At 43.3% G+C, this 13,947-nt stretch overlaps 1 protein-coding gene across 1 annotated transcript in view; it reads right to left on the bottom strand.

Moving 5' to 3' along the window:
* Nucleotides 1-3,723: 3,723 nt before the first annotated feature.
* The window catches only part of PPP4R4 (protein phosphatase 4 regulatory subunit 4), a 2,085,322-nt gene continuing 2,075,098 nt past the window's right edge, over nucleotides 3,724-13,947 (bottom strand). The window contains exon 26 of the mRNA XM_085626471.1: nucleotides 3,724-4,891. Coding sequence (XP_085482597.1) covers nucleotides 4,876-4,891 — 16 coding nt within the window. The 3' untranslated portion in view covers nucleotides 3,724-4,875. The remainder of the gene's footprint in view (nucleotides 4,892-13,947) is intronic.

The following is a 13,947-nucleotide window of genomic DNA, read 5'->3' on the forward strand; positions in this document are numbered from 1 at the left end:
TTTTTACTTCAAGGTGGTCTTCTCCTTCTTTCGGGATGACCACTATAATTACATTGGTTGCAGTGTCCAAAACAGATCCTATTTCATCAAAAATGGTGGAATAGTAATTTCATAGAATCTGTTAGTGTGGCCGCAAATGTTTTGTAGAATTTTCTGGTGAAGTCACCTAGGCTTTCTCTGCTTTGATGTTATGGCTCGCTCTGACAATTTCAGCTCTTTCAATATGTTTATTAAGATACAGACATGCTTCTTGATCAACTGTATATAAGGCAGTGTTGTCTAGATAGTTCTTACAGTCATCCAATGAGATGTTTCAGTTAGAATTATATCGGTTCTGATAGAGGTCTTTGGGATTTAAGTATGATTTAGGCTGAAGTGAGACAATGACTTTTATGTCTCTGGTTGCATGAACTGTTCATTTCTCTTTAACCCCTTCGCCGCGGCGGGAATTCCGCCGCGGCGCTGGGGGGTGCGGGGGGGCAGCGCGGTGGCGCTGTGCTCATGACGGAGCCGCTCCGTCATGAGCCACGGTTGAGCTGTGCTCATGACGGAACGGTTCCGTCATGACTCCCCCCAGTTGCGTTGTCCCCCCGCACAGGCGGGGAAACAGCGCCGGTGGGCGGAGCGGCCGCCAACGGTCGTGGCATGACGGAACCGTTCGGTCATGAGCACACGGCAACCGTGGCTCATGACGGAACGGTTCCGTCATGAGCGGGGAAGGGGTTAATATATGTTAAGTAGTTTGCTAGTATTTTCCCAGCTCTGTTTCTCTCACTGAGTTTCTCTGTTTTCTTTATATCTATTCATGTGTGGGCCTTCTCACTTAGAATGTTGTACTTGTATTTGAGTGCTCTGAATTGCGTTACGGTTGTGTGTCTGGTGTGAGTTTCTAGGTTTGTAATATTCATTTCTAAGTCAGATGGTTTTTTGTTAATAGTTTTATTTTTTGTTGACATCAAGTTTATCGTAATGCATCTTATAGTGGCCTTTAGGACATTCCATGGTGTCACAGGTGAGGTGTTAAATTCATTGTTCTCCTCTAGAAAATAGCCAATTGATTCTAAGGAGTCATTCTTGGAATATGTGTCTTCTAAGGGGGAATTGTTTAGTCTTCATTGTTCAAGTGGGGGTAGTCTCTCTTCTATTTTAGTCTCCTTAGAGATACAAGTGTGATCAAAGACGAGAACTGGCTCATTTCTGGGTGTTTGATGGGTAAGTGTGATCTGAATTTTGTCTACCAATAGGGAATCAATATTTGAAAAAATTGCTATGGGGGAAGCGTGAGTTGAATGTATAATCACTGCCAGCTGGGTTGTGTAAATGCAAAAATGTATTCGATTTTGTTTGTTGCATAGGTTTAAAATCTGTGCACAGGATTTGTTGCCTATAAATTTATTTTTGGAGATTCTGTCTGGGTTGCCATCTATTGGTAAACTTTAGTCACCCCTTAGTATTATCCCTATAACATCAGGTATGTCAGTGATAGTTGTATATAGGGACAACCCCAGATTCCATGGAGTTGTTAGTAAGGGCTAGATATTAATGTTCTAAAATTCCTTGTTGTTTTTGTTGGCTTTGACCAAAAGACTTTTTTGGTCGTCTTGCTTGTGGGATGTGATCATGATTCCTAAAATTTATGAGATAAGAGTTATGACACAATTTCTATTTTTGTGTAATAAAGAGCTAAGGTAGTCTGCAATTCATGCAGCATTAAACTTGGTGTTGTCAATTGGCTCAAGTCTAGTGTTGTGTATCAGGATTATATCTCCTTTTAGTCTGTTACAGTAATCAGCTATTTTCCTTTTTTTGAGACGATATTTTCAGCCTTTTGTGTTTAAGGATCATGCTTTTAGGTGTGGCCCTTAACTTTGGGGGTTTATGACGTATATTGATTGAGTAGATTTGGTTGCATTTGGTGATATCTAGCCAAGGCCAGTGACTTAGGTGTTGCTGGAAGGTTAGTGCATGTTGAGGTATGTATAAGTCCTCCATTTCATATACACAAATGATCAATATTGATGCAAATGATGTAGTTGGATACAGAGTAATCAAGACTCTAGCATGGAACGGCAGCATGACTAGTAGAGATCTGCCCAGTGCGGTGGGGGAGGCAAATGTTTGGACAAGACAATGGGAGGAGGAAAAAGCAAAAATATAAAAATAGCATGTAGGACACCCTTTCCCCAAATCCCTACCCGAGGTAACTGAATCGATCATCTCCCCATCAGCCATTTCACCAGATAGTGCGGCGCAACAAACTGGCCCACAAAAGGTCATTTCCGGCCAATGTTATTATGTGACAATAATACAGGTCACCCCATTACCATAAAGTTTTCCCATAAACAACTTGAAACCTGAAACATTATTAGGAAATAAGCATGATATGATAAGCATAGTACCATAAGTGACATAACATAGGTGAAGAGAACCACTCTCCTGACATGGTATGATATACTGCTGACCACTTATTAATATTGTGGGCCCGTAGGACCATGAAGGACAATGTCGTGGTTAACATTGTAAAGTACCCATTAGAGAATCATCAATTAGGGGGTTCTATAACATTGTAACTATAATATGATTGACTTTTGATTGAAAAGAGCCATATCCAGCATGCTTCTGCTATGGGCTTAGGTTGTGACAGTGCTAGCTGTACTAAGCGGTATTTAAGGTGATGTCTTAGTGTTAGTCACTTTCAATAAATAACTGAGATAATTATTATTTAACAATTTGTGTTGCGACTGCTATCGTGTTGAGCTGTTCCACACCTCCACACCAGACATATGTCTCTGTATTTATAGATGTGAGGTAGCTTAAGAATCTGATGACGTAATCTTTAAGCATCTTGTTTTCTTAATGAAGGTCTTGTTGAGAGACCTGTCAAGGGTTTTGTTACCTTATTGCCTAGTTATCTTGTAGTTTGTATATCTTAGAAGATTATTTCATTTGAAGGTTATTTCATCATGGTTCTTTGTGCCATCCATTTACATGCCTTGCAAATTGGTATAAAACTAGACACAATTAACTGGTGCGATGACCTAAATAGGCAGAATAAGAAAATGTTTGTTGTATAGTGAATCTGTTTGCCACAAACAATTTGTTAATATAAGTCTATTTATACACATGTTCTGACAGCTTTATTCCAGTGACGACTGTCTGGTACACCAGGGTACCTAATGTTAGGTGTTGATCAGTGTGTGAATTAAGATAGAGCTATAAGCATGTGGGTAGGACGGTTCACTGAAGACCATAATTTTACATTTGAGAGCTATTTTAACATTTGCAGGGCCGATAAATGTGAACAGTATAAGCTATTCTTTCAGAGTTTTCCTGAGGGGTAGGAAAAACTTTCCTGCAGTTTACTGTTTCTCTACAGTAGTCCTAGATTCATTCCATTGTATGTGTTGGATTCTCTTCATGTGCAAGAGCATGTATTCTATTTGGTCATAACACATAGGCCTCAAATGTCTGAAATAATGATCTTGGGTATGTTCAGGTGCTTGTTGAGAAGCAAAGTTTTTACAGGTACAATAAATATCACACCAAATTCCAGGCCACTCATAATGATGACCTAAACGTCAAAACTCTGACATCCAGATGGTACACCTCTGCCACATGTGCATTAACCGATCAACATACCAACTGAGGCACTCATGAACAATATGGAGTAGTGACACACCACTGCAAAACTGTACCCATGAACATGAGACACAGAGACCGTTAACAATTTAATAAACATGTTTCTTTTATTAGGTTCAACACCTTTCTTATTTTAAATTAAAAATAAACGTTGTTAAACCATCATTTGATTTTGTAAGCATGCATTAAATGCTTTGTCTTACGTTTTGTTGCATAAAACATTTCCTTATTTAACAGTGTATAAAGCAATCACACACATACTGTATGTACATTCACCATTTAGATCATATTTATCTTACATAGTATCAACAAAATAGAAAGCAGAGTTTAATATCAATAACGTTAGGCCATGTGCATTTTATTTTAGCTAGGAGAAGCTAACAATAGCTTCATACATATTATGTTTCATCATTTCCAAACATAAATATAAATTTTACCAATAAAATGTTATTTGAAATACCAGCAATTGTAAAATTATATATAGGTGATAGAGCAGTAACATGATACTGCGCATTTAAATAATAGCCATTTAAAAATGTGTTTAATCGCTCAGGGACTATATGCAAAAAAGCACTTTTTCTAATTCTAAAAAACTAAAATCCCATTATTTACATAAAAACGTGCAAAAGACCAGGCTATAATTCTGACATAGGACATGGATTGGCTTTTATGGCAATTCTTCCAAAAAGTTTCTTGCAGGGTGAGATGTTGTGCTTATTAAATAATACGCTATCCATTATTACAAAAAAAATGTTTTTTTATTGCCATCCTTTCTGGAGAAAATGGATTGTGGGTAAAGAAAGGCAAGCTCCATGACAGATGTTAAAACATTGAGGGTGAGACCCCTTAGTATATATTGCATTGCTGTCCCAAATAAAAATGATAAGGTCTCTTTAGGGTACACTAAAGCATTAGCTGCAGTACTCTACAATACGTATAACTTATACATGTAATCAAACCAAACGTAACAGAAAATTGTATCTCAAACGTGCTTCACTGAGGGCTGCGGCTTTTTATTTCATTTGAAGGATATTTCATTGTGGTTCTTTGTACTGACTGGGAACATTCCAAAAGTTAAGTGGCACGTGGTGGATGGTACAGCATGAAAAGTATCCATTCTCTGGAGTCCAGTCAATTGATTGCACTAGTTGTTTCTCCACCTTCAGATCATGGAACCCCGCCTGGCCTTCTGTGGTCTTTGGTCTGCTTCATTTCCTGAGGGATACTCTAATCATTTCATTTTCTGTGTTTTCTTAATATAAAAAAAGGAAAGGTTGTGAAAAAGTGTGGCTATTTATTGGAAACAGTCAGTCATTGTATTTGCATAACATTTTAACAAGACAATCAGGGGAGGGATGAAGGAATAATTTGTTAGGTTGGTGATATGGGAATTAGTCTGCTTGAACTATCACATTTCGATATTTGTACAGAAGTACACTAGAACAATTTTATAGGCTTTCATGATTATTTTCTGGTAATATATGCCATACACAAACAAAACAGTGCAAGTTTCATATAAACTATTAATAACTTATGGCTGTGACATAAATGGCTTTGTTACATTTATTTTAACCAAGAAAAGCATTCCTCAGTGACAGAATTATGGACGCGATCTGTTTTTCACCAAGGGGTTCTGAGTGATATCAAATATACAAGGAGAGTGTAAGAATGTGTCTGTTTTAGCATGCTCATTGCCTAAATATTTGTGGCTGAACAATTTGGACCCATGTTAAAAGAAGGAGGACCACTGAGGAAAGTATCTGTAGGGCAGGATGTCTTATTTTGCTCTACCTGGGGGGGTAGTAGCCTTCTGCATTGTAAGCATATTGAAAGTTTGTCCCAGGACAGTAATCTTACTATTCTGTGTATAGTAGCGTGGGTAAACAAAGTAAGTGAACTCTCGTTCACCCACTTCATATTATTTAGGAGGGCTTCTTGAATGACTTCAAAACAGAAGAGCGAGGTAATTCTGGCCTGCTCACTCGACAATTTCTGTACATGACAAACAAGTTACTTACCTTGGGTAACACATTACCTGGTAGAGACTCTATCTAGCTGCAGATTCCTTACCTTTGAATTTACCAGGCATCAGGATGGATCCGGAAACCTTTGCTGAGCAATACCCCTTGCGTGCAATGTCATGTGGCTCCATTCGGCTCCGCGTGATGTCGTTGGCATCGGTTATGACGTTGCGGTGCCTACATAGGCACAACCCAGGCGCACGAACGTCCGTACTTTTTGTTTTTCCACACCAGAAGCGCAGAGCCACATAGTAACTAACATAAATGTGTGCAAAGCTAGGGCCCTGAAAGGGGAGAAACCCTAGAACTACATCAGTGCGCAAAGCAGGGAGGCATGGGTGGGGCTGTAAGGAATCTGCAGCTAGATAGAGTCTCTACCAGATAATGTGCTACCGAAGGTAAGTAACTTGTTCATTTGATAGAAACTTCTAGCTGCAGATCCTAACCTTTGAATCAGAAACCCAAGCCATACCATCCCAGCGGTGGGATGCGGATTCATGAACTAGACTAAAGTGTCCAGCAGGGCTGAGCGAGAAAAGTGTCTCTCCCTACGCACTTGACCATCAAGGTAATAATGGTTTGCGAACGTGTACAACGATGCCCACGTCGCTGCCTTACAGATGTCTTGGACTGGGAAACCCCGCGCCAAGGCTGCAGTCGCAGCCTTTCCCTTGGTGGAATGGGCCCTTAATCCCTCAGGGGGCTGCTTCTTCACCAAGACAGAACAGATTTTAATGCAGAGAACAACCCAGCGAGAGATGATTCTTTTCTGCACTGCCTTTCCCTTCTTTGCTCCTACATACCCCACAGAGTTGATCATCCACCCGGAACTCTTTTGTGCGGTCAAGGTAAAACGACAACGCTTTTTTTGGGTCCAGTCAGTGGAGAAGCTCCTCTTCCTTAGAGGGATGTGGGGGAGCAAAGAAGGAGGGCAAAGTTATGGACTGACACAGATGGAATGGGGTCATAACCTTTGGTAATAATAATGCCCTGGTGCAAAGCACCACCTTGTCCGGAAAGGATTTAAGATAAGGAGGCAAGCTAGATAACTCCTGTAATTCACTCACCCTCTGGGACGATGTAATCGCCACTAAGAAGGATGTTTTGATGGTCAACAGCTAGAGGGGACAAAATTAAAGGCTCCAAAGGAGCACACATCAGATAAGTGAGAACCAAATTAAGGTTCCATTGTGGCATAACAAAGGGTGTAGGTGGCAATAAATGAACCAACCCTTTCAGATATCTATTTACAATAGGAGATTTAAAGAGAGAAGGCTAGTCTGGCAGCCACAAAAAAAAAGAAGACTGAGCAGAAAGGTAACCCTTGAGAGTTTCCAAAGCAGAACCCTGCTGGGCAAGGGTAAGAATGAACAAAAGGACAGTGGAAGGAGGAGCAGAAAGAGGGTCAATAGACCTTCCTGTACAGTATAATACAAATGTCTGCCAACGGCAGGCGTATACCAACTTAGTGGAAAGCCACCTGGCCACCAGAATAACATTACAGACTTTGGGAGAAAGGTCAAAAGCCATCAACTGCCGCCACCCAATCTCCACGCATGGAGGTGCAGAGCTGACAGGTTTGGGTGGAGAACCCTCCCCTGCTGATGCGACAGAAGATCCTCCCGAAGAGGCAGCCTGATCGGAGGATCGACACTCATGCTCAGAAGCTCTGGATACCAGACTCTCCTTGCCCAGTCCAGCACCACAAGGATGATTTGGGCCCGGTCGCTCCTGATCTTCATCAGAACCCTGGGCTGGAGTGGTATGCGTGAAAAGGCGTACAACAGGCCTGAGCTCCACTTGCGATGAAAAGCATCACCGAGCAATAGCCGCATTGGAAACTCCAGTGCGCAGTACTGCTGACATTGCACGTTCTCTACAGAGGCGAGCAAATCTAATAAAGGTTCTCCCCACTGCTGAAAGAGATCTTGCAACACCTCCGACTGGAGACACCATTTGTGATGCTGAAGACATTGACGGCTGAGATCGTCCACCCTGGTGTTCAGAGAATCTGCAAGGATTTGAACCTCCAGGGCTATGCCCTGCTGTTTCAGCCATGCCCAGAGACGCAGGGCCTCTCGACAAAGGGTCAACAACCCCACCCACCTTGCTTGTTGCAGTACCACATGGCGGTGGTGTTGTCCATGAACACTTGCACAAACTTCCCCTTGACAGAGGGAAGAAATGCTTTCAATGCCAACCAAATCACTCGGAGCTCCAACAAGCTTATATGGAGCCCCGTCTCCGCCGGAGACCAGAGACCCCTGATCTCCGCCTCTCCCATGTGGCCGCCCCATCCCAGAAGTGACACAGCCCTTACAACTGTGAAATCTGGTTGAGGAAGAGAGAGAGGTCTGCCATTGACCCAATTGTTAACCACCACTGCAGATCCTTCGCAGTTCCTTCTGAGATCTAAACCACATCAGTGAGACCTCCCTGATGCTGTGCCCATTGGAACTTCAAGTCCCACTGTAGTGCCCTCATATGCCACCTGGCATGTCTTACCAACAGGATGCAGGAGGACATGAGGCCCAACAGCCTCAGAGTCAGTCTCACCGAAATCCAGGACAGAGCCCGAAATATAAGAATTATAACCTGAATATCCTGGACTCGCTGCTCAGGAGGATAAGCCCAAACCTGCAATGTGTCCAGAACTGCTCCGATTAAAGGGAGCGTCTGAGAAGGAGTCAGGTGTGACTTTGGCACGTTTACAGAGAACCCCAGCGAATGCAGGAGGTACGCCGTAGTCTGAAGGTGGGAGACGACTACCTGGGGCGAGGACGCCTTCGGCAGCCAGTCGTCTAGGTAGAGGAAGACAGAACCCCCTAACCTGCACAGGTGAGCTGCAACCACCGTCATCACCTTGGTGAATACCCGAGGGGCACTGTTAAGGCCGTAGGGGAGCACAGCAAACTGATAGTACTAGTGGCCTTCCTTGAACTGCAGGTAACGCCTGTGGCCCGGCGGGATGGGAATGTGAAAATATGCATCCTGCAGGTCCAACGCCACCATCCAGTCACCTTGGTCTAGGGCAGACAAGACCTGAGCCAAAGTAAGCATTTTGAATTTCTCCTTTTTGAGGAAGAAATTGACGGTCCGAAGATCTAAAATGGGCCAAAGCCCCTTGTTCTTCTTCACAATCAGAAAGTAGCAGGAATAACAGCTACCACCTACTTCTGAAGCTGGGACCCTTTCAATAGCTCCCTTGGCCAGAAGAACTGTAAATTCCTCTTGGAGCAACTTTGAATGATCCCCTGCCAGCCGTTCCTGAGTTGGTGAAATAGTAGGAGGAAAAGAAAGGAAAGGAAGAGAACAGCTCTCCTGGAAGAGAAGCAAGACCCACTTCTCTGTTGTTATAGATCTCCAGAGGGGGAGATGATGATGAATTCTCCCACCCAGTAGAGAAGGGAGTAGTGTGGTCCTGCAGAATCAGCCTAGGAGTGCTTGAAGGCTGCGGCTGCTGGGGGCAGTGTGGCCGACAACTTCTGGCCTCCATTACGAGGATGGAATGAACCGCGTCCATGTTCAGGCATGGCTTGGGTAGTCTGAGCAGGACGGTGGCTAGGATAGGGCTGACGCGGCTGGAAACCCCTTCCGTTGCCATGAAAGGGGCGAAAGGAAGACCGGCCAGGAGGAGTGGAGGAGGGGCCCAAGGATCTGGCTGTAGCTCAAGAGCCCTTGAACCTGACCAGGGCCGCGTCTGTCTTTTCCCCAAAAAGGCGGGTTCCATCAAAGGGCATGTCCATCAAATTGGCCTTGAGGGAAGCTGCAGTCTAAGGACCCCAGCTGCCATCCTAACCACCATGGCATAGGACGCCCCCTCCTCCATAGCCAATGTAGGTGGAGAGAGCATGCCAGTGTCTGGGAAGTATCCCCAAGTTCCCCATACCAGTCCATACTCTCCTCAGAGACATCCTGGTTCTCTAATGGGTCTCCAGACTCGTCCCATTCCTCTCCTGAGCCCAGCACGACCACAAAGTGCTCAGGCGACAACATAGAACCCCGGAGTTCTGTTGACGTCGGAATCCGCATAGATTGACGCCGTTCCGGCACCGTTTCATTGGGGATGAGGATGGGTCATGTGCCACAGACGGACACCGGCGTTGTTGCAGGCACCGACTTCGGGTTCGATGCCGGGGAAGGTCACTTTGGCACTACCAGCGTCAAACCGGATCTGGGAACGGATCCCTGAGGTCCCACTGGTACCGTGGCCAAAGCCGATGGTGTCGAACCCGATTGGGCCCCATCTGACCCCGCGGGGACCGATGACTCACCCACGTGGTTGTTCCGCTCAAATACGCGGCGCATGGCCTCGTAAAAATCTTTAATTTGTGCAGGAGTCACCCCAGCTCCCGGAAAGGGAGGGAGGCATGAAGTCGACTCAGGCTCCGGCTACGCAGAACCGTGCCTAGAGCGTCAGTGCTCCTTACCTCTCTCGACGATATATGCCAGCTGAGGTGAAGTCAAAGTCCACTTGGATTTCTTCTTCTTCTTGTGGCTCTTCCCCGAGTGTCCAGATGACCTCGAATGGGAGGAAGACGGACTTAGGGTTCCATAAGAAATCCCGCATCCTCCTCTTCCTTGAACAGGACCGTGACCTACTCGGAGTCTCGCTTAACTGTGTCGACTGCCAGGTCGCGAGCAACTTCATCACCCTCTCCCTCAAGGTCCTCGGAGCCATTGCCCGACAGTCTGAAAACGCATTTGAATCGTGGTCGCATTCAAGACACCACAGACATACGTGGAGGGGATCGGTAACAGACATCATGCAATAACAGATCCCGCATTGTTCAAAACCGGTCTTCCTACCAGACATCCCTCGCACACGAAGTCAGTCTCAATAATGTCAACAAAAGTTGAGAAAAAGCCTGCCAAAAAGCAGTAGAGGGGCAGCTCTTCCCGGATCGGCACTTAAGTGGCAAAGAACTGACGTTGGCGTGCCCGGGTGGCGCCTAAGTAGGTATCTTGACGTCATAACCGACGCTACCGATGCCAGCAACGTCACGCGGAGCCGAAGAGCCACCGACGTCGCGCGCAAGGGGTCTTGTTCAGCAAAGGTTTTCGGATCTAGCCTGATGCCTGGGAAATTCAAAGGTAAGGAATCTGCAGCTAGAAGTCTCTATCAGATATATATGCTATTCTACATATCATGTGTGATGCACCAGATGGTTCCATCTGTATTGGCCGAAACATGTTGCTTTTGCTTTATATTGAATTGTAATTCCAATTAGCTGTGTGGCCTACAGACCTGAATCACCCCTGTTCAGAGGGAGAAAACCTGGACCCTAGTGACGGCTTGGTGTCTTAGGGATAGTGAGATGGTGTGACATTGAAACTGGGTGTTTAGTGAGATGGTTTGCATGAGGGTGGAGTGTTGGCAATGAAATTATGTTAAAACAAGGCCACTGTTGTGGACAATAAGCTAGCTACTGGTGTTGATTGAGCTAGAGACTGTACAAAGAGAGCATTTTGCAAATCTGAGTTTTTTTCCTTGAGGTAGAAGAATATGAAGGTAAGCAAATGAGATAGTTGGTAGACTAATACAAAGAACTAAAAAATATTTCAGGTATTACAGCTTCATAGAGGTCCTGCATCTTTTGAAATAGGACGCAGAAGACTGATTGGACTGAAAATATCATAACAGCAGTCAGACCTAACAGACTGTTCAACTGTGATCTCCCAGATGCAAAGCCAAAGGCATCACTCATATCCAAACCCCAGTTTCAACCTAATCACCCAAAAAACTATGAAAAAGGAAATCAAAAAGTAAGTGGAACGGTGCTGTATATAGAAGGAAGAGGAATCTAAAGAAAGATAACGACTTTTATTTCGGAATAGTTTATTTACACACAAGGTACATTTTGTTTACGTGATTGGTACATTGGAAATATCGTATCCATCTGAAGATAATATTGCGAGAGGTTTGAAACCTTTTATTCCTACTGATGCTTTTGTATGCATATAACGACATATCCCAATGATTGTTAAAGGCTCCCATAAACAGATTAAAAAGGGTAAAGATTACCAAAAAGGAAACAGTCTTAAGTAAGAAAAGACTGCAATACTGCCCATTCAAAATGTCCTCTTCTCCCTGCCACATCTTGGTCTAAATAGTAAATACACATAGTAACTAAAGTAAAGGAGCAACTTATCAAATGCCTCAAATGATGACACATATGATCACTGCACATCCTGAGAGAATATGCACATATAGAGGAAAAGGAACCAAAGAAGTGGTGGTGAAATATTTGAATTAATCTCAGTCATTGATAATTACTCGGTGTTGTATTCAAGTCTATCCATTTCTCCTCAATGTGCAATAACAGACACTGATAAATCTTATGCAAATCATCTTTGGTCGTGCTACAATGGGAACAGTGCAGTGTAAACTCCCATACAAGGGCTCCTCTCAGCAGGAACAGCAACCCTAGGCTAGTTTTGTTCTTGTTGGGCCTCATCAGTCAGGTGCAACTCAAATTCTACGACACAGAGAGAACAAGGTGTATGTCTTGGTTAAACCTATACACTTTCAGCATTGTTGAGGGAAAAAAAATAAAAGTGATCAATGAATTGATTGAATTAACTTTATTCTCTGCTAAATACCCTGGAAAACATCCCATTCAATCATTTTTGTTTACTGTGCCACTAAAGATGGACACTAGTCTATATAAATAAGCTGTGATCCTGACCAAATAGGAACTGCGCAGCCTCAACTGCTTGGCAACAACCATTTGGAAAGGGAACAAAAGTAAACCTAGACCCTTTTTGGCCTTGCTGAGACCCATTACTGAGGTGGAGATTGAGTCTGAAGGAACAGCAAGTACAGGATACGTCTGAAGATTTCAGTGTCTGTAGGGTATCATGGAGAAAAAAAAAGTAATGGGTGGAAATTTTTTATTGATCTCAGATCTGGAAAATTACCGTGGGATGCTTTTTATTTGTTTTGGAGAATTTAACATAGGTTGAGATTGCATTACATTATGCTGTATTCAGGTGGTGCAAAATGCAAAGGCTCACCTAGCTTCTTGTGCGTACCAATTTGTTTCAACCTCCTCTCTGCTGTCTAAACTTCATTGGTAGCATGCTTCCTCTTGCACTCAGTGTAAAACTCTGAACAGCATCTGCATACCATTTTAGCGATATTCTCCTAATTAATTAAGAACAACCTTATTCAGTAGCATAGTGTCGTAAAAACCTCAAAAATGCCCACTGTAGTTTTCTCTTATGTTAGCCCAACAGCACACGCTGCATACGTTGTAGGCTGCTTTTGCTTTGCACAAGCTACGAAACAACATGCTTGTTTTTATTTCACACTATTATTTTGGAAATGGGCTGCACATGTTTTATTGTTCTGCTTCTTGCTGAGATTCAGTCTGAAATTTAGAACAAGCTCAAACATTATTGTAACTGGTTACCTGTACTTCTCTGTGGTCAGACACTAACACCTAGACACAATAGAAAAGACCCAAGTGCTGTTTACGAATTGGCATTTCTTATCAAATAAGCCAAGACGTGCCATTTTGAAAATAGAGAGGAGGATTTCTAGCAGAGAAGAGGTCCCAGTACCAGAGTGCCAGTTTTGCGCAATCTGAGATGCAGAGCATCTCACAGCAAATGCCAGGTATGGGGCCCATCACCATCCCACAGATCTTTAGTATAATATTGTGAGACTGGGCTTAGGCAGATACATCAATACTTATCATAAGGCTTTTCATTGTGTACGGTAAATAGTGATATTAATTACATTATGTATGTTTTTTTGTTGCAGCGCAGTCGCTTCATAATAGAACACAATAGTTTCAATAAATATTGTTAACTTTTTTGTGTATTGTTTTTGTTTACTATGGACATGCATGAGTGAGCAAATCAAAGGTGATGATCTGTTACTGCGGTTCCCTGAGGGGATTAGAGAATTGTGTTCTGGGTTACCAAATTACTTACTACTCTGGGAAGGTTAGGAGAGCAGGTGAAGCATTATGAGCTTGTCTGGATTGGGGTTCATTGGTACTGATGTGGCATGGTTACTCAGTCCCTACATACTTACGTTCTGTGATCCCAGGCATAGTTCTGTTCCAAAACAGAATCTTTGCAATAATAGGATCATGAATCTCAGATCCCAGGACCACTGTATTCCCAGATCCCTAGATCAGGGAAACAAAAAAAGGTGACTCTTCCTTCTCAGGACTTGACCTTACACATTAAATATATCTCAATCTACAAATGGGCTTCATTTAGAACATATTCTCTTTTAGTAAATAGCTTAAAACTTGGCTATTCCCCCAGTTAA

The sequence above is a fragment of the Triturus cristatus genome, chromosome 9 (assembly GCF_964204655.1).
Source record: "Triturus cristatus chromosome 9, aTriCri1.1, whole genome shotgun sequence".
Classification (NCBI taxonomy): domain Eukaryota; kingdom Metazoa; phylum Chordata; class Amphibia; order Caudata; family Salamandridae; genus Triturus; species Triturus cristatus.